The 21,944-nt window shown below is 40.8% G+C and overlaps 1 protein-coding gene across 5 annotated transcripts in view; it reads right to left on the bottom strand.

Moving 5' to 3' along the window:
- Positions 1-21,944, bottom strand: part of lrp1b (LDL receptor related protein 1B) — a 1,066,453-nt gene that overhangs the window by 103,334 nt on the left and 941,175 nt on the right. For all 5 annotated transcript variants that reach the window (XM_016994954.2, XM_062970961.1, XM_062971003.1 and 2 more), the window contains 6 exons: positions 19,064-19,245; positions 16,923-17,122; positions 12,970-13,158; positions 11,802-11,950; positions 9,896-9,989; positions 1,122-1,238 (listed from right to left, as the gene is read on the bottom strand). In XM_016994954.2, the coding sequence (XP_016850443.2) occupies positions 1,122-1,238; positions 9,896-9,989; positions 11,802-11,950; positions 12,970-13,158; positions 16,923-17,122; positions 19,064-19,245 (931 nt within the window). The remainder of the gene's footprint in view (positions 1-1,121; positions 1,239-9,895; positions 9,990-11,801; positions 11,951-12,969; positions 13,159-16,922; positions 17,123-19,063; positions 19,246-21,944) is intronic.

Here is a 21,944-nt window from a genome sequence, read left to right as displayed (position 1 = left end):
TTATTATATACTGTACCAGGGGTCCCCAAACTAAGGCCCGGGGGCCGGATGCGGCCCTCCGAGGTCATTTACCTGGCCCCCACCCTCAGTTTTATAATATAATATATTGTATATACATATAATATTGATAATAATATTATAATGTAATACAATATAACACTAATAATAATACCATATCATAATAATATTAATTATATATTCTATATTACATATAATATTACTAATAATATTACAGTATAGTGGTATAGTTCAATATAGTAATATATAATGGTAATATTGTGCGATGCTAATAATATAATATATTGTATGTACATATAATTTGTAAGCCACTCTGAGTCCCCTTTGGGGTGAGAAGGGTGTGATACAAATGTAGTAAATAAATGCAGTAAATAAATAAATATTAAATAAATAAATTTTAGACTTAGGCTCGCCCAAAGTCTGAAAGGCACACAACAACAACAACAACAACAACCTTAATTAACTTGAATATCTCATTGGTCAGAAGCAGGACCACACTTCCCATTGAAATCCTGAAAATTGTATGTTGGTTAAAATTGTTTTTATTTTTAAATATTGTATTGTTCTTTCATTGTTGTTGTTGTTGTTGTTGTTGTTGTTTTTGCACTACAAATAAGACAAATGCAGTGTGCATCAGAATTTGTTTGCATTTTTTTCAAATGATAATCCGGCCCCTCAACAGTCTGAAGGATTGTGGACCGGCCCTCGGCTTAAAAAGTTTGGGGACCCCTGTACTGTACAGTAGTTGTCATCACAAACTGGCATAACCAGACAAACTGTGAATCCTATCAAGAATTTCTTGTTATTACCAATATTTCCATGTACAACACTCTATGGTACGTACATTTACCAATCCTGCATGCTCTGTTGTTCTGTTTGGCGTGCATGCTTCCAAACAAAAACTTTGCTAGGTCTTACTTTTGGGGGAGGCCTTATATTTAGCAATTCAGCAAAACTTCTACTAGGTCTTATTTTCTGGGGATGTCTTATTTTAGGGGAAACAGGGTATAAGAGAACAACATGACTGGATGTATAGGTGACACTGTGTCAGAATCTCAGTGCTATTGTGAGTATTTCCCCTTTTATATAATATAAGACCTTACCACAGTTCATTTCATCAGAGTTGTCTCCACAATCATTTTCTCCATCACATATAAAGGCTGGTAAAACACAGAGTCCAGTTCCACATTGAAAACGGCCTGGTTGACATTTAAATTCAGCTGGAGAAAGAAGCAAGCGTGGTAAAGTTTCACATATTGCTAACAAAATACCTTAAGTGCCTTTCTAATTCTCACACTTTGATTGCATGAAAAAATGACAAATAACAATCAGTCATTTTAAGAAATATATATATTTAACATTGCCTATGCTCAGTCCAATTAAGTTAATGAAAATGCTCCCTTCTAAATCAAATGTTTTGCCATAAACAAGGCAGAATGTCTTTACCCTGTAATTTTTAAAGCAAGAAGATGACTATCACTATTATCCAAGAGATGTTAAATTGCTAGTCTATTTTAACAAAGCAATTTAATGCATTTCTTCTCAGTTATGCTGAAATAAATGGTTTCTGCCAAATTTCTTTTTGTTATAAACTCACATCTCCACCTTCCTGTGCAATTATATGATGCCTAAACACAAGGAGATCTAATTGCTATAAAAGCTGGATGTCTGATAACAATAAATTGTGTAATTTCCCCATAGGACATAAGACTGAATGAATAGATCACCAAAATTACTGCATTTGATGCTGCAATCATATACACACTTGTGTAGGAGTAATCCCCATTGAACTCACTTGAGTTAATTCTGACTAAATATGTAAAAGACTGTGTTGTTTGTTAGTCTTTGGTAAATGAAACACAGTGGTCACACATAAAACACAATAGTGTTCTACATCAAAGCAAAAAGTAGTCCCAGCAGAAATAAGTATGTGTTTAGCTAAATAATTCACTAGTATTGATATTGCCTTTATTTAAAAGGACTAGCTATGGCAAAACAGAATGCAGTGAGTCCCCAGTATCTCCTGAGGTTCCAGGACTCCATGTGGGTACTAAAATATATGGACACTCACATCCCATAATATACAGTGGTGTCGTTGTGTAAAATGCAAACAAATCAAATGATTGCTGGGGGCGATCTCTGAAATAGTGGGACACTATAGCACTGTGGTTCTCAACCTGTGGGTCCTCAGGTGTTTTGGCCTACAACCCCCAGAATTTATTTATTTATTATTATTATTTTATTTATTTATTACAATATTTATATCCCGCCCTTCTCACCCAACAGGGGACTCAGGGCGGCTTACAATAAAACAGACATATAAAAACAGTACAATACACTATAAATTAGTTAAAAAATTTAACTTACATATAACATTCATAAAATGCATTTATAAAATATAGATAGGCGTGTACAAGTTTAAAAGACTGGGTCTGTCAATTGAGTTCCAGTATACATAATAGTAATTAATGCTGCTGATTCTTATTCGAAAGCCTGGCCCCACAACCAAGTTTTTACCTTCCTACGGAAGGATAGGAGGGAGGGAGCCTGCCTGACTTCAATGGGGAGGGCGTTCCATAGGCGGGGAGCCACTACTGAAAAGGCCCTGTCTCTCGTCCCCGCCAGCCGCACCTGTGAGGCTGACGGGACCGCGAGCAGGGCCTCATCCGACGATCTTAAGCTTCGAGGTGGGTCATAGCGGGAGACACGTTTGGATAGATAAGCTGGGCCGGAACCGTTTAGAGCTTTATAGGCTAAAGCCAGCACCTTGAATTGTGCTCGGTAGCTAATCGGCAGCCAGTGGAGCTGACGTAACAGAGGAGTAGTACGCTCCCTGAACGCCGCTCCAGTTATTAACCTGGCAGCTTCCCGTTGGACTAATTGAAGCTTCCGAACAGTCTTCAAAGGCAGCCCCACGTAGAGTGCGTTGCAGTAGTCTATACGGGATGTAACAAGGGCGTGGACCACCGTGGCCAAGTCTGGCTTCCCAAGGTACGGTCGCAGCTGGCGCACAAGTTTTAATTGTGCGAAGGCTCCCCTAGCCACCGCTGAGACCTGGGGCTCCAGGCTCAACGATGAGTCCAGGATCACCCCCAGACTGCGCACCTGCGCCTTCAGGGGGAGTGTGACCCCATCCAGCACAGGCTGTAACCCTATACCCTGTTCGGCCTTCCGACTGACCAGGAGGACCTCTGTCTTGTCTGGATTCAATTTCAATTTGTTGGCCCTCATCCAGTCCGACACAGCGGCCAAGCACCGGTTCAGGACCTGAACAGCCTCCTTAGTGACAGGTGGGAAGGAGTGACAGAGCTGGACATCATCTGCGTACAGATGACACCGGACCCCGAAACTCCTGATGATCTCTCCCAGCGGCTTCATGTAGATGTTAAACAACATGGGAGACAGTACAGAACCCTGCGGGACCCCACAAGTCAACGGTTGTGGGGCCGAGCAGGCGTCCCCCAATGACACCATCTGGGACCGACCCTCCAGGAAGGACCGGAGCCACTGCAGGACAGTACCTCCAAGTCCCATTCCTGCGAGGCGTCCCAGAAGGATACCGTGATCGACGGTATCGAAGGCCGCTGAGAGGTCCAGCAGAACCAGCAGGGACACACTCCCCCTGTCCAGTTCCCGGCGTAGATCATCGACTAAGGCGACCAAGGCTGTCTCAGTACCATGCCCCGGCCTAAAGCCAGACTGTGCCGGATCCAGAAAATCAGTGTCAACCAAGAAACCCTGGAGCTGCGAAGCAACCACATGTTCCAAGACCTTGCCCAAATAGGGGAGATTGGAAATAGGCCGAAAGTTTCCGAATTGAGTGGGATCCAATGATGGCTTTTTCAACAGCGGCTTGATCACAGCCATTTTTAGGCTCGCTGGAAACTTGCCCTCCCGAAGGGAGGCATTTACCACCACCTTCACCCACTCGGCCAAACCCCCTCTGGCTTCTCTCACCAGCCAGGATGGGCAGGGGTCTAGGATGCATGTGGTCGGTCTCGCCTCTCCCAGGATCTTGTCCACATCCTCGAGCTCAACCAATTGAAATGAATCCAACAAAACTGGACAAGCAGGTGCACTCGTTACATCCTCAGAGACTGCCGTTAATATGGTGTCAAAGTCGGAACGGATCAGAGCGACTTTGTCCGCAAAGAACCGAGCAAATGCTTCACAGCGGGCTGCCGAGTTATCAGGGCTCCCACCTTGATTGGTGGGAGTTAACAACCCTCTGATGACACGGAACAGCGCCGCCGGACGGTTCTGTGCGGACGCAATGTTGGCCGCAAGGTGGGCTCTCCTTGCAGCTTTGATTGCCGCGGCATATGCCCTAAGATAGGAGCCTAGCCGTGTTCGGTCTGACTCGTTATACCCTGATCGCCACACGCACTCTAGTTCCCTCTTCTTTCGCTTCATCGCTGCCAGCTCCTCAGTAAACCAAGGAGCTGGTTTAGCTCGGTTACTCGAGAGGGGACGCTCCGGAGCAATCGTGTCTATTGCCCTAGTCATCTCTCCATTCCAGAGAGAGACCAGAGCATCAACAGGATCACCTGCCGAGGAGGCGGGAAATTCCCCAAGAGTCGTCAGGAATCCTTCTGGATCCATAAGTCTCCTGGGGCGGACCATTTTAGGTCCACCACCCCTGCAGAGGTTGGGGGGCGCAGTAAGTCTAAACCTGATCAGGTGATGGTCGGTCCATGGCAACGGAGCGATGGTGAGCTCCTCCACACCGCCACCTTCCTCCCATCCCTGACAGAAGACCAAGTCCAGTGTGTGTCCCGCACTGTGGGTGGGGCCTGTTACTAATTGGGACAGCCCCATGGTTGCCATGGCGGCCATGAAGTCCTGAGCTGCACCTGAGAGGTTGGTCTCGGCATGGACATTGAAGTCCCCCAGCACTATGAGCCGCCGGGACTCCAACGCCAGGCCCGAGACCACCTCAGCTAGCTCAGGCAGGGAGACTGTAGTGCAGCGGGGTGGTCGGTACACTAACAGAATCCCTAATCTGTCCCGGTCTCCCACCCTCAGGTGGACACATTCAAACATGGTCGACTGTGGGACGGGGCACCTGGTCAGGGGGATGGAATCCTTATAGACCACCGCGACCCCACCTCCCCTCCCTCCAGTTCTCGGCTGGTGCTGTACGGAATAACCTGGCGGGCAGAGCTGGGTGAGATTAACTCCTCCCATCTCGTCCAGCCAGGTCTCCGTAATACATGCCAGGTCTACATGCTCATCCAAGATGAGATCTTGGATGAAAGATGTTTTTCCGTTCACTGACCTGGCATTAAACAGCACCACCTTTAACCTGGAGGGACCGCCATCCTGGCTACCCAGATTAGCTATGTCAGGAGACCGTTTTGGAACTATTAAAGTCCTACCAAAAACCCTAGGCCGAATTAAATGATTTGGTCTCCCTTTCCCGTATCTCCCCCTCCCAGACACCACCTCTATAGGGGCTCCCCACCCATCAGAACACCCTCCTCCCCTATCACACTGTCCTTTCCCTTTCTCTTCCCCTGGTCCAAACGATGTTATTTGGTTTACTAGTTTTCTGTTATAGATTGGCATCCTTTCACACCCATTCCCTTCCCCCACCCTGCAGTCCCCATAACCCTCCAGCCTCCCCCACCCCCCTCCAACAATACAAAGTGCAAATGCAGTTGTAAAGTGCAGAGGGTGCATGAGCAGCATAGGTATAGGGGTCTGAGCTGACTAAAGTGCAAGGCAGGCAGTGGGGATTATGATGGTGAACTAATTCAATATGGTGCAATATGGTATTATAAGGTGCCAGGGCAGGACCAATTAGAGATGATAGACTTAGTAAACTAGTCAGGGGGACCAGGCTTCACAGTGCATAATAGTTATTATAACAGCATTTAAAGATTGTTATAGCAGCAATATATAAATAATGAGTGGACCTCAGTAAGACAGACTCTTAGTTCAATAGCCAATGCTGGGGAAAGCGAGGAGGGCAGTAGGCCTGCAGCAAGAGACAGAATGATTTTAAAGTCAGTTCCTCTGCCTTCTTCCTCCGGATGGCTTTGGAGTTTTAAAAGTCTTCCCTCCCTTCTTATGTCCACTCACCAGCGCTGGGAAAAAGGGAGGGGGGCAGTAGGCAAGGAGTCCAGAGGCAGCAACAGGCAGGCTGGCTGGAGATGTTTCTGGCCTCTTCTGCAGCACAACAGCAGGCCTCTCAGCCCTGCCAGGGCCTTGTGGACTCAGGCTTTATAGATGGTCCTTCCTAGGAAGTGCTGAGTCACACCCAGATGGAAAGGGCCTGGGGCTGCAGTCTACTCACAAGGAGTCCAGAGGCAGCAACAGGCAGGCTGGCTGGAGATGTTTCTGGCCTCTTCTGCAGCACAACAGCAGGCCTCTCAGCCCTGCCAGGGCCTTGTGGACTCAGGCTTTATAGATGGTCCTTCCTAGGAAGTGCTGAGTCACACCCAGATGGAAAGGGCCTGGGGCTGCAGTCTACTCACAAGGAGTCCAGAGGCAGCAACAGGCAGGCTGGCTGGAGATGTTTCTGGCCTCTTCTGCAGCACAACAGCAGGCCTCTCAGCCCTGCCAGGGCCTTGTGGACTCAGGCTTTATAGATGGTCCTTCCTAGGAAGTGCTGAGTCACACCCAGATGGAAAGGGCCTGGGGCTGCAGTCTACTCACAAGGAGTCCAGAGGCAGCAACAGGCAGGCTGGCTGGAGATGTTTCTGGCCTCTTCTGCAGCACAACAGCAGGCCTCTCAGCCCTGCCAGGGCCTTGTGGACTCAGGCTTTATAGATGGTCCTTCCTAGGAAGTGCTGAGTCACACCCAGATGGAAAGGGCCTGGGGCTGCAGTCTACTCACAAGGAGTCCAGAGGCAGCAACAGGCAGGCTGGCTGGAGATGTTTCTGGCCTCTTCTGCAGCACAACAGCAGGCCTCTCAGCCCTGCCAGGGCCTTGTGGACTCAGGCTTTATAGATGGTCCTTCCTAGGAAGTGCTGAGTCACACCCAGATGGAAAGGGCCTGGGGCTGCAGTCTACTCACAAGGAGTCCAGAGGCAGCAACAGGCAGGCTGGCTGGAGATGTTTCTGGCCTCTTCTGCAGCACAACAGCAGGCCTCTCAGCCCTCCCAGTTTACCAGCTGTTAGGATTTCTGGGAGTTGAAGGCCAAAACATCTGGGGACCCACAGGTTGAGAACCACTGCTACAGCAAGTTATGCCTACATATCAGCATAGTGCTTGCTTGGTGTGCAGCAAAATCAAGGTTTGCTTTTTGGATTTTTTTCCAGATAATTTTCAAATTGTGTTTGATTGAACTCATAAATACTGAAGACCGACTGTACATGATTCCAAAACACTTTCTATGATTCCAGGCATCAAGAAACAGAAAAGGACATTATCAAAACTATTTTATATAACTGTTAAAAACCCTATCATCATCATCAATCATCATCATCATCATCATCACTTTATTTTTGTACCCCACCTCCATCTCCCCGAAGGGACTTGGGGCGGCTAACATGGGGCCAAGCCCAAACAATTACAATAAAACAAAATAAAATACATACAAGACACACGACAACATCCAGCAAAAATATTAATACAATAACATAGTAAAACAAAACTTAATAATAGTGGCATAGTAAAACAAAGTATGAAAACAATACAATTCAACCTGACCAATGAAGGATGCCTCTATGTAGAAAGTGGCCAGGCTTTTAAGCTGCAAGACTATTCAGTGCAATTCAACCTGGCCAAACATAGCAAGTAGCCAGGCTTCAAAGCGCCTTTTTGATTGAGGGTGCTACTCCAGCTTGCCAAACAAGGATTCCCCTAGATATAACACAGCCAGGCATTGAAGCTGCAAGGCTATTCAGCGCAATTCAACCAGACCAACAAAGGATTAATCTTGGTAAAAGGCAGCCAGGCTTTGAAGCAGCAATACTACTCTGTACTATTGAAGCTGACTAACCAAAGATTCCTCTAGGTAGCAAGCAGCCAGGCTTTGAAGCAGCAAGGCTATTCATTGCAATTCTAGCAGCCCAAAAAACAACAACATTCCCCTAGAATGCAAGTACCCAGGCTTCCAAGCAGCAAGCTTATTCCATTGTATTCCAGCTCACAAAACAACAATTCCCATAAGAAGAAAACGTCCAGCTTTCAGGCTACAAGGCTATTCGTTGCTATTCGACCTGGCCAACAAAGGATTCCCATAAGCCACAGCAACACATGGCCGGGCACAGCTAGTATTTTATATAATTGTTCTTCTTCCAATGCAGTTCAGGGAAGCCAAAGGTAGGACACCCCTGTTTAAGATATTCTGACAGTTTCTGGTGTACTGTGGATATGTAAGAGCTCTCCCCACCCTAAAAGCCAGCATAAGCAGGTCCTATTTTGTTTTTTTATCAGTGGCCTCCTATATCATGACTTTTCATGCGGTACTTAATCCATGCTACATTTACTCAGCAATTATCTCTGGAGTTTGACTAAAATATGTAGAATTTGTTAATTATATAGAATTAAGAGTAACTAGATTCCTCCCTTCCAAGCAATGCAGTTCCTGAACAAAATTAACACAATCCCACTGGTTTTAAAAGTATACTAAGGATATTCAAAAGTGTTTGGAATGTTTTTGTTAATTCAGAGATGGATTTTGTTAAGACAGCAGTTGTAAACTAACTAGCTCTATTAGCCTGAAATTAAATTTCTCAGTCCCTACACACGTTTTAAAAACCCTATTCCTATTTGATTGGATTTTTTTACCTTTGAGAAAGGGCATTACAAACTCACCTCAGCATCCCATAATTATCTTGCTGTAACCACTTTACTGATTCCAGGGGAGGGATTGGGGAGTGCATTTGATAGTTGCCCAGTAATTGCCCAACATAATTCCAACATAGCCTGTTAGTGTTGGGAAATATGTTGAGTAGTTACTAAGCAGTCATCAATGCTTTCCCCCCCTCCACTCCCTAGAACAAGCAAAACATCCAGTTGGGGATCTCCTCATGCTTGGAATTCTCTTCCAATTCCTTTAGCTGTACTAGAGAGCTCCCTCTATTCCAATATGAAATCTATCAGACTGCTTTTCAATACGTAAAAATGAAAAGACAGAGGGGAGAAAATCACCAGTACAGGTCATATATTGGCTGAAAAAGTCTCAACCAGGAAATGCAAGACTACACAGTGGTGTTTTTCATAGAGAATTTTGACACTATAACAAAATTTGAAAAAGAAATATATGTTCCTGGTTTGAAAGTGTTACTTCATGTTTAATTGTGTGGTACTTACTTTCAAAGTAGTTGTTATACTCCAGAAACTTCATTTTTGTGACTGCCACAATGTTGAATTGTTGAGACTCTATGAGATATTCATTCAAAACTATAGCAAAATGTGCTGAAGGCTGTCCCACAAAAACAAAGTTCTTGTAGTCGAATAAACGTTTTCCATATTTTTATGACAGAACCAATTAGAAAATGACATTTATAACCCTGAACAAAAATCGTGTTACACAGTGTTATGTTCAAAACTGATATACTCTGTAATAGAAATGAGCAGGGAAGTTTAATTATTGTAAGCATAATTGTTCTAAAAATGATTGTTCAGTGTATAGCAATCTTTTTCACTTTATAGTGAAACATGGATCACAAAATCTAAAGTTAGCTCAATTTAGAGCAGACCCATTGCAATGTATAGACTTCTTCATTTCAACTAACCCAATTTCAGTTGATCTGTTCTAAGTGGAATAAATACTGGATTTAGCCCAAGAGAATTAAATCAATATAAAAAAGAACTTAAAGACTCAAGAATAATTCTATGTCACTCTTCCAATAAAGAAATGATCTGTTTCTAATGTCTGCAGCACTACGTACATTTCAAAAATAGTTTCCATGTATACTTACGGCATTCTTCGGGCTCATCTGATCCATCACCACAGTCATCAACTGTGTCACATTTCCACCAGAATGGAATGCATTTGTCGGTCTTGCAGCGAAACTGCAAGAGAAACAAGCCACAAGAAAAACATTAAAATATCAATTGCTTTTCTTGAATGTCTTCAATATTTAATGTAAATAACAATATAAATAATCAGCAACATGTACTGTAGAATGGAATTTATGAGAGATTTCAAAAAGTCAGCTTTTATATGAAAATTCTTTAGTCAATCTCATTATTTTTAAAATTCAGTTCTATTCTATTCACACGATTAACCTTTCCCTTGCTATTGTGTGTCTTCAAGTTCCAACTTATGGTGACTCTAAAACAGTGATTCTCAACCTGTGGGTCCCCAGATGTTTTGGCCTTCAACTCCCAGAAATCCTAACAGCTGGAAAACTTGCTGGGATTTCTGGGAGTTATAGGTCAAAACACCAGGGGACCCACAGATTGAGAACCACTGCCCTATGGGAAACACATAATACAGTTTTCTTCTTAGCTTTTCTTAGAGAGGGTTTGTCTTTCATTGAAGCTGAGAGGGAGTGAATTGTTCAAGATCACCTCATGAACTTTTATGGCCCAGGTGTATTTGCATCCTCCAGAACTGTAGCCCAGTCCTCAACTGGATAGTGATGCTAGGCAGGGAACTAATTGCCACCACCACATTTCCCTGTTTCACAGATGGTGACAGCAGTGAACCTTTGGCCCACCTACTGCTGAAGGCTTCACTGACCACCTACCATATTTTGTGACTCACAAAGAGAAAGGGAAGAAGTGGGTATCCCCCTTCTCCACCTCCCTTCCACTTTTGTGAGTCAGAAGAAATTGAAGGAGGTTAGTGGAGCCCCAAGCATGAGGTAGGCCATGGATGGAAGGTGTGGGGGCAGTTATCCTGCACATTTTGTCTGCTTGAGTCCAAGGAGTATGGGATGGCTGTCAGGACACACACAGCCAGTTCTGCATAGGAACTAACTGTGGGGAAATTCCTAATCCTAGTGCAGGATTTTGACTTTCCCTGAGTTGTTTCAACCTGGGTTACAGCCAGGTGAATCTGGATCAGCCTGCATGCATTTTGTGGCTGCCCACAGGCTGAACTGACACCACACCAACCTAAATGGTTAATGTAGATGGAGCCTAGAACCTTCTTATGATATCATAAATACAGATGAGTTGCAATGATTAAGATTCAAATGTATACCTTCAGGAGTGAAAGTCATGTTTTGTCATACAGAGGAAGATCCAAATTTATAATGAATGCCTATTTAATTAAGTTAAAAGTAATGGAGATATCCTATATACTTATGGATAAGTCATTGTCATGTCTAAGTATTGGGGCCAAAAGGATGGATTTTAGTATGACCCATGGATAAGTTTCAGGTCATTCAAAAGAGAGGAGAAAGCATGCTTTAAGGGACCAGTTACTCTCACTTTTTCCACCCAGACATTCAAAATGTTTAGAAGGTGTACCATACTGGAGAGAGTAGAGAGAGTTTAGGTTCTCCCAGAAAGAACAAAGCTCTTGCCTTTCACCACTTTATTCAGAGACGGGGATGGTTCATATTTTAAATCAGATTTAATGTACAGTCCTCACAATAACGCATGGAAAAGCTGTTCAAGTTTTTTTGTGTTGATTTTTGACTACAATCTCTAGACATATGCATGGGTATATGGGGTAACTTCTAATTATAGATCCACACCCACTCTCTTTCAAATAAATACTATGGAACACAGTGCAACTTTGACGTAAAAATGCACAGATTATTGCTATGTGGTTCTAAACTCCAGCACATTCTCTTCATTTCAAAATATCTGAACATTTAAAGACATAAGAGACAACTCTTATCACTTTTATGTGACAAAGAACACACTTACTTGGCTGTCTGTGCAATTTGATAAGCAGGTCTTATTGTCAGCAGCAAGATAAAAGTTGGTGGGACAAGCACAAGTGTGTGTTTTGCCAGGAGCTAGGAGACACAGGTGACTACAGCCTCCATTAGTTAATGTACATATATGTTTAGGCACTATGGATGCAAAAGAACATAAACATATCAGACTTATGGGGGGAAACAACATAAAACAATATAATTAACATTTCCTCTTAAATCTAGGGTCCATCTACATGAGCCACAAACAGTGGTGCTGGCCACCACTTGGTGCCTGTAATAATGATGGTCAGAGTGATGAAGTAATGAAGTAACAAAGAAATTACTCCTTCCTTTCCCCATCTGTTTTCCAAGTCACCTTGTTGCTCTAGCTAGCATTATTCCAGGTGCCAAAAAATGAACACCAACATTTTCGTATCTGGTGGGCATTGCAATGGTTAGAATGATCTAGCAAGCTAGGTGTCATCCCCTGTCTCTTTACTGCCCAGGCCTGGGGGAAAAGGCCCAAAATGTGGATGAGCTAAGTACCTCACAACTTGTGTTATGGTCCATTCAGCACCAGGCCAACTCATTTGGCCCATGTAGATGACCACATTGACATCACTAACAAAAAGAAGTCATGAAAAGTAAATTTCATGGAGGGTAAAGAATAGAAAACAATTTTGTTTAAAATATATTTGTATAAATATACAAATGCCGTCTTGTCACACAATTTAGTTCTTAAGAAATAAAATTATTTTTATCATGTCATACTATTTGGCCAATTCACAAATCCAGGGATTATTCCAAAGTATATACATGCCCAAAAAGTCAGTGTATTCAGATTTCTACACCCTTTCAGACTCTTTCAAGGTTTCTAGAGAGACGGGATTATGAAGTATGCCCACAAAATATTATGTCCAACACATGTTCACCTTCATGCAAGTTCCACTACTGGGACTGGGAGAGAACTGATACTCACTAGGCTACTAAAAGTCGATCATTTGAGTGACCGACCCTACTCACATTTTTCATATCTTCAATGAGACTAATATCTTTAATCTTTTACTTTTAACTTTTTGGCAAGAGTAATAAAGATTACTGAACTTTATTAAGAAAAACCATTACAACTCTTAATGTTACTTTGAATAATTGCTTGACAGGAAAAAATTAGTTACCATTAGGTTGTCTATAAGAATGATACATTTGTATATCAGTGATGGCATGCCACGAGTTAATCAATGCTACTTTATCTTCCCCAGAGGTTTTATGGGCACGGTTGACTGCCTTGGTTTTCCCATCAGTCCAGTATATATAGTCTTCAAATAATGTGAGAGCAATCACCCCTAAAATATGTTGATTAGGTACTGCAATAGAATAGAAAATTAATGTTTAGTGTTGGAAAACTGCCAGTTAAAATATTTCATATTGTGAAAGCTGACAAAGACAACTACTGTGTAACTTCTTCTGAATAATTGCTGTGACAACTTGTCAAGCCTAAAGGCTTTTTGTTACCACTTAAAAGTATGAGGCTAAGATTAGCTACATCAGTCCCACTTGGTTAAATGTTCTTGTCCTAAGCATCATGAGATGAATACTACTTATGCATAACCATATGCAATGTAAGTATTGCTACGTACAAATGTGCAAGTACACATACTCAGGAGAAGACTCTTCAGTAAGAAAAGAGTGATGCCTTCTAGCCAGACTATCTTCCCTGAGATTTATGTTTGACTCTTTACTCTTTCCTTTACTATACCCTGTAGAACAGTGTTTCCCAATCTTTGGTCCTTCAGGTGTTTTGGACTTCAACTTCCAGAAATTCCAGCCATCTTATTAGCTGTTAGGGATTGTAGGAGCTGAAGTCCAAAACACTTGGAAGACCAAAGGTTGAGAAACACTGTTGTAGAAGCATTAAATCTGTATTTATGGTTGCTGTAGGAGACCACTATTTCTGGGATTTCATATTCTCCTTGTAAATCGTTTATAACACTTCCACATGCAAACACAAAGGTTTCAAGGGGGACATCAGAAACCACTGCTAAAATATTTTCCTCAGTTCATAGAGTTGAATCTGCTCATGACAGTCTTTTATGTCTTGATGGGCTTGTGCTTCAGCATAGTCTGTCAATCCAATTGTGGTGTGGAACCTGGTTATCAGGTAACTAATAAATGTAAACCATGAGGCAATACATAAACCACAGCTTAATGAATCCAATCATGCATGTGGCCTGTGGCCTAAATTTAGCTGCTAATCCCAATTAAATTGGTTCATTGGCTCAATAAGGCTTCACATAAGTGTTGACTTAAATTTCAGGTATAGTTGGGATTACCAATTGATAATTATTTCCAGATATGGCTTCAGTTATACATTTTAAGATCACACTTTTTCACACTTACATCTTTTTAGCAACACTTGGAAATGGTCCTTGGATTGGAAATGGTCCCTGATTTGCTCAAAAACACTTCATACTATTTTATTGCCATCATCAACAAGCCAGGCCATGGGATGTTTCATTTAACCTTTTCTCAATGAATATTGATGCTTTATTCCTCATTGTTCTATTGGTTTTTGAAAATATTATTGTGTATCTGTTATACTTTGTTGTGAAGCATTCTGAGCCAAATATTTATGGAAATGATGTAGTTGGGGAGTTTCTGTTAAGGGGAACAGAAGGGGTGGTTTGCAGCCTGGCAGGATATTCCAAGAGGTGTGTTATCGCCCTGAGATCAAAACTCTGTGATTTAATGGATTCAAGGCCACTGATCATTGCCTCTTCCTTTTGATCCACATGGGAATCAGTGATGCTGCAAGCATAACCTTCAGGATATCACAAGGAATTATAAGGCTCTGAGTAGGACACTGAAGGACTTTCATGCATAGGTTGTCATTTTGTCTCTCCTCCCAGGTGAAAAGCACATTCCAGGAAAGGAAGAAAAATAGCAGGCTTATCAAATTTGCAGATGGTACTGATTAGAAAAGGTAGCTGATACCTCAGAGGACAGACTTGGGGCTCTTCCACACAGCCATATAACCAAGAATATCAAGGCAGAAAATATCTGCTTTGGACTGGGTTATCTGAGTCCACATTGTCAGATACTCCCGTTCAAAGCAGAAAATGTGGGATTTTATTCAGCTGTGTGGAAGGAGCCTTGGAATTCAAAATGACTATAATAAATTAGAAGTCTCATCCAAAACTAATAAAATAAATTTCAACAGAGAGAAATGTAAGGCACAATGTAGATATAAGATGGGTGACACCTGGCCTGACAACAGTACATGTGAAAGGGATCTGGGAATCTTACTAAACCACAAGCTGAGTCAATAAAAAGCCAATGCAATTCTACACTGCATCAATAGGAGTATAGCGTCTAGATCCGGCATGGGCAAACTTCAGCCCTCCTGGTGTTTTGGACTTCAACTCCCACAATTCCTAGTAGTCAATAGGAATTGTGGAAATTGAAGTCCAAAACACCTGGAGGGCCAAAGTCTGCCCTTGCCAGGTCTAAATTAAGGGATCAATGTATTCTGCTTTGGTCAGTGCAATTTGAGCTTCTGTGATCCCTCAGGACCCAGCATGAATTTCTTCCCCTTTACATAGGTTTCTTGTTTCAATTCAATCTTTGTGCCTGGTATCATCAAAGAATATAAATTTATATTCCCAGCAGACTTAGAGCCAACCCCAAAGTAATGTTTTCCTCAGTAATATATTTTTTAAAACCTATCACTCTTCAAAGCTATAGGAGAGGCCTGCTCTGTGGGAGTTTTTATAATTTCACCTGGATTTCCTGGACTTTATGCAATTTACAATAGGCAGACATATCCCATATCCTGAGTATCTATGAAGCTGCTTTTCCTGTTCATAAATTATTTAACTATTTTGCATCAGCTGTAGAAGTGATATACACAGCATTGGTACAAAATAGAAATCAAGTTGGAAAACAATTCTTAAGAATTTATAAAGTTAGGGAAATACATTTTTTTCCTTTCAGAACTAATTTCCCATTTGAGTTTTCCCATTTTGTTGTTATTATGAAACAAACTGCATACAATAAGCAGTAAATATGGATTAGCAGAAATATGGAAAAATAGAACAAACTTGAAAAATAATGTACAATATAGATACAGCATTTCAGTGTTAAGCAATTTACACACATTATCTTGTTGCAACCCTGAAAATAAATATGAGGTTGAAAAATGTCTGTATCATTATCCCTGTACACAATTACTACCTGAGATATGGTGAGATTTAATTGGAGAAAATTGATCTGAACAAAAACTCACAGAACAGGATAAATGGTTGTGATTTTTATCTGATCCAGACAGTTTGTCTCGTATTTTTTAAAGTAACTAAGAGGGGAAGTGGAAGAAATGTAAGCAACTAATATTTCTATATGAATCACATAAACATTTTTTAATGAATTGATGGGTTTCCTTTTATCAATGAAATCAAATAAACATTTTCATTTGTGCGAGGTAAATGGCTAGAATCCTCTATGTGTATCCTGGAATTACACCCTTGTGTTACATATTGAAGCCCATAGTTTGTTAAGTCTTCAAAACTGCACGTATCAGGAATCCGCCACTAAAAATATCAGTGATCTGTTGCCTTGTCAATCAAGAAGCAGCTGACTGATGTTCCCAAGTCACATGAGTGATCTCTTGCATGAGGGGAAATTACAACAGGGTCCTGCTTCTGCCCCTCACATCAGAGTTCGCTCATGGGAGAAGATGGAAACTGTGGCTAACAGTGATAGAGGAACAGATGCCATCAATCAGAGCAGCTATTTCCCAATATGTAAGGACTGGCGAGTGGGCCTGGATTCATTGCATACATTTCCATAAATCATATGTAGGATTCTTGCTGCTTTCTGGCTTGAGCTGGAACAGATTCATTAATTAGTTGATTTTTCTTTTAAAAGAAAAAACAAACACATTTAAGCTTCAATTAACTGGCCGATTGTATGTATCCATCTCAATTAAAATTATAATTCATTCTGCTATGAGGGCATAGTACCCATTCTTTAGTTCAAATTTCTTGGTACATGAATGTTCATTTTCTCCCACGATAAGTATCATACATTTAAGTGAACAGGCTGTCTTGACTTTGTTTCTTTGAATGCAACTAACCTTTATTTCTTCGAGAGCCATCCATGTTGGAAAATTCAATATGGTTTTCATCAGCCCAGTACAGTCTTTTGTTGACATAATCTATTGTCAGAGCCATTGGTCTAGATATCTGTGTTTCTACCACAACAGTCTGATTAGAGCCATCCATACCAGCACGACCAATGTGAGGATACTCACAGCAATCAATCCAATACAAATATCTAGGAAACAAAATTGATAGCTATTCTCTTTACTGTTTTAAAAAAAAGAAGCAAAAATGTGAACTCTTTATACCTCTGGACCATTGTATTACTGATATCAAATGTGTGCCCCTCCTCCAAGTTTGATTTGCTATCAACAAGAAACAGTTAAAACATAACAATTTCAAATATCATTATATTACTGCAGTACTAACTAACAGTAAATGTGCTTCAGTTAAGATTGCTCATTACCTCTCAGCAGGTTGCCCAATTTGGAACCCAGGGACTCAGTGGCCACACTGAGGGTCAAATCAGAATTTAACATTGCAAATACAGTAAAGTCTCACTTATCCGACATGAACAGGCTGGCAGAATGTCAGATAAGCAAAAATGTTGGATAATGCGGAGTCTTCTATAGCCCCCACCCCACTCAGTTCCCTTATCTTTGGCGCTAACAACAGAGACACAAGGGATTAAGGCAAGGCAATGCTCCTCAGGGCTAGAGTGGCACAGAGCAGCCAGCCCCAGAAGAGGAGGGCAGCAAGGCCCAGCTGTTTCGTGAGGCCTTGGGAAAGGATTCGCCTAGACCTGGGTGCTTTGTGAGGCCTCCGGAAAGGGGGCAACCAGGCCCTGTGGAAAAACACGCCTTAATGCTCAGTAAAAGGCCCCAGAGAGGAAAAAGGAAGCAGCAGGCCCCAGAAGTGGGCCTCAAGGCTCGAGAAAAACATAAGCCCCCAGAAAAGATGAGATACAAGGCTCAGGAGAGGGGGAAGGTAGAAGGCCCAGTAGAGAGGCTGCTGGCCTTAATGTCACTACTGATGCTGCTGCCGCCGCTGATGCTACCAATCCTGCCTGCTTTTCTCGCCACCTGCTCCCTTCATTGCTCTCCCTGCTCCACCCACACCACAAGGCATGTTCAGCATGGAAATTACAGAGGGAAGGAGGGAGGGTGCCCTCCCCCCTTCAGATAAGAGCGTCGGATAAGACGGAATGTTGGATAAGCAAAGGTCGGATAAGCGAAATTCTACTGTATGCCCTGCTTCAAATTTTCACACTAATTTGCAGTTTTAACTTATTGGGGGGAAGGGGAGTTGTTTAACAGACTGCTGGAAACACACACATTTCCTCCTTTTATTACTCCCAACCTGCTCTGGTTAACACAACGTGTTGGTACTGGCAATGAGAAAAGTAGCAACAAGTATTTTTTTTTATCACATTTCTTCCTATTGCGAGAAAGATTTTTAAAACCGCAGAGTTTTCTAAGCCTGTTTGCAATTTGGGACTTTTGCACAAAACCGATGTGTACTAAACAAGTATTTACTATGCAAATCAACCATGTCCAAATTTTATGCAAAATAAATCCAAAATAACAGCATTGTCTGCACACAAAAGACACATTCGGTGCAGTAAGTAACATTTTAAATATTCTTTTCATCTCATGATGTCTGTGCCGTTATATGGTGTTTCTTTGTCCTTACAGGATGAAATGAATCTATCATGTCTTTCTTTTTTCATTTATTTTTAAATGTGCCAAAGTCTGTGCACATTTGTAACTTTATGAATTGCTTAATGCATGTAACCAGCACTTTTGTGAATCTCTCATTTTTGCACATTTCTCTTTGTACACTTAAAATATGTGCAATTTCTTTCTAGATGTATCCATCAATGTGTGGATTCTAGAACTCAAACTACATCTCACTTGGAGATAGTCCAGGAATGGAATCTGACAAAAGGTTCCATGAGAATGGATTTGTAAAACACGAATACTATGGAGAAGCACATATTCTCAGTTTCTATGCAAGATTATATTAACTTCTATTGTCTTTCAGATGGTTGTATGCAGAATTGTAACACTAAGCAAGCCACAAAATTGGTTTTCATTAAGCATAGGTTATGATGACAAGGATACATCACTACTAGATGATCAGTCAACACTATTTCTATTGTATTAACGTTGCCTACCCAACTTGAGGGTCCAAACAGAGATCTCTAGGGAACTTCACCCTTTTGCTTACAATAACAGTAGGATATAATCCATTGAGTTTTGATACTTCGATAATCCTTTTTTCTGTATCAGACCAGTAAAGATTTTTTCCAACCCAGTCAACTGCTAGTGCATTAGGAACAGCTGTGTTATGAACTACCTAGAGAAATGAAAATGGTATAAGTAGCAGAATACGAAGAAATCTCTTTTTATTTAAAAGGAGATTTAAAAGATTGTTCTGAAATAAAATAATTATATTGCCCTGATAAATGCAATTTTGTAGATAGTAAAAACCCTATATGTATCTATTCAAATATAAGTATCACTATACCAGATTCATTCCTAGTTGTGTAGCATTGCAGCCGAAAATTAATATTGCTTCAATTATTTGAGACCTAATTTACAAAACAACAATAAACTAAAACAAAAGCTGTAAATCAACAAGATTCTATAAAATTAGGCTTAAATAGTAGTTTCATTCAACTGTCTTGTTCTTTTTCACAATAATGGTTGGGACAAAAACTACCATCATTCCCACTGTACAACCCTGAACATGCCTCATCTTACTCAATAACTGGATCAATCATGGTTAGTATCTGTGATCTCCAGATGAGACTAAGCAAGAATCTTGTCTGAAACCTTGGGAGACCCACTGCTTGTCAGAGCTAACAATATTGAACTGGACAAATCAATAATCTGACTTGTTATTAAGCAGCCTCCTATGTTAGACATACCCATGGACCTTTTTTAAAAAAAGCATTGTTCTTAACAAAATCCCATGTTATAGCACTGTCTTCTTTCGGAGATCTTATTACTTTCAAATGTCAATGACATTTTGCATGAAATGGGCAAGAATTGATTCTTTTGGTGCTAGGAGACAAATATATAGCTGCTAAGTGAACTGTTGCCTCAGTACAGAAAGAGGCTGCTGCCAGCATTCTCCTTCATCAGAAAGATATTATTATTATCATCATCATCATCATCATCATCATCATCATCATCATCATCATCATCATCACTATCATCCTGCTTTTTGTCTTTTGATAGAGATATGAAGAATTCTCATCCTTATATTTAGGCAATTAAAGGCAATGGTTGCAATTGGTGGGAATTACTGTAGGGAGTACCATATAAGTACTTGGTCATTACTTAAAGGTACAGAGAAGAAGTCTCCACATCTATATCTAGTCATTTTTGCTTTGTGTATATTCACATTCAGTACTTCCTGCAAACAAAATCACATTTTCTGCTTGAGTATGCAAAACCAGTAATATATGCTCTTGGCTCATAGTAACTGCCTTTAGAAATTTTAGTTTGTGGAAAGAGCAACACTGGAAAGTATTTATAAAGGATCTCAATATACAGGAAAAAGTTTTACCATGTGTTCTATAAAGTGAGTATTACAGAATAATATTCACTTCATCATACTATTTTTTCAGAAACATGTCCTGGAGAAATTGTTCATTGATGCACATTATCAACTAAAAAAAGCTAAAAAAAACAACAACACCCAGACAAACAGTTTTGCTGAACTTCCACAAGTGTTTTCAGACATGTAAGTGAATTGTAGAATGATTTTAATTTTTGTAATCCAGATAAAAGCACCACACAAGCACCAGGAAAATTGAAAGCTACAAAATGAATGCATGGATCCATACACATTGCAGATCTCTATAGAGAGAAAAAAAAACCTCTGTGGATGCTGTCATTTCATTTGCAGAGACCACAAATTAATAAGCATACCTTTTTATAAGGATGGGCAATAATAATACAAATAAGGTTGAGTGAGATGGTTTAATGGTAAAGTACAAAAAAACCAATAGTACGTCCTACATTCCAAATGAAGATAATTGCCTGATATATTATACTCGATGTGAGTTAATTTCCCCCAATCTGTTCCTTTTTTCACAGTGAGTTCACTGCACTCCGCTCCATCTGTTACTTGTTTTAAACCATGGAGAATCTTTAAAATTGATTTCTAGACTGGTACACGCACAATTTGTTTGATTTTATCAGTATAACATTTTTAACTGTGGTTTAATCAATATAACATGTAAGGAAAAAAACAAGCTGTAGATAGAAAATGGTGCCAATCTGCATGATGAACCATATCCAGAAATAAAAAACGAAAGAAAAGCAAATCATTATTTTACTATGCCACTAAAAAAACAAACATTACAATTCCCAAGGGTTGTGGTAAAACTTAAATGGAAATAATAAAACAAAGTATTCTTACAATGTAAACTTTTCTGACCAAGCAAATAAAACAATATGCTTAGGGCAAGCAGTATTATTTATTTTGCAATTGGTTTGTACACTTTAGTGTTTTGTTATTTGTTCTTTCCTCTATGTGTTTATGTGTATCCAGATATATTTTAGATTGTACACCATTGGAAGGACCCAATGTTTTTGGTTGTTTTATCATAAAGTGCTATGTACAATATTAGTGCTCAGTAATAATAATAATAATAATCATCATCATCATCATCACCACCACCACCACACACAGTCCTAGACACTTGGGAAGTGTTCGACTTGTGATTTTGTGAAACGAAATCCAGCATATCTATCTTGTTTGCTGTGTCATATTAAAATAATAATAATAATAATAATAATAATAATAATAATAATAATAATAATAATAATAAAAATGTTGACTGGGTGTCGTGCCAAAAGATCTCAGCCGGCATTTGGAAACAATAGACATTGACAAAATTACGATCTGCCAACTGCAAAAGGCCACCCTGCTGGGATCTGCACGCATCATCCGAAAATACATCACACAGTCCTAGACACTTGGGAAGTGTTCGACTTGTGGTTTTGTGAAACGAAATCCAGCATGTCTATCTTGTTTGCTGT

Source organism: Anolis carolinensis, chromosome 1, assembly GCF_035594765.1.
Source record: "Anolis carolinensis isolate JA03-04 chromosome 1, rAnoCar3.1.pri, whole genome shotgun sequence".
Taxonomy (NCBI): domain Eukaryota; kingdom Metazoa; phylum Chordata; class Lepidosauria; order Squamata; family Dactyloidae; genus Anolis; species Anolis carolinensis.
Note: the sequence above shows the minus strand (reverse complement) of the source record. Positions and strands in the feature narration are given on the sequence as shown.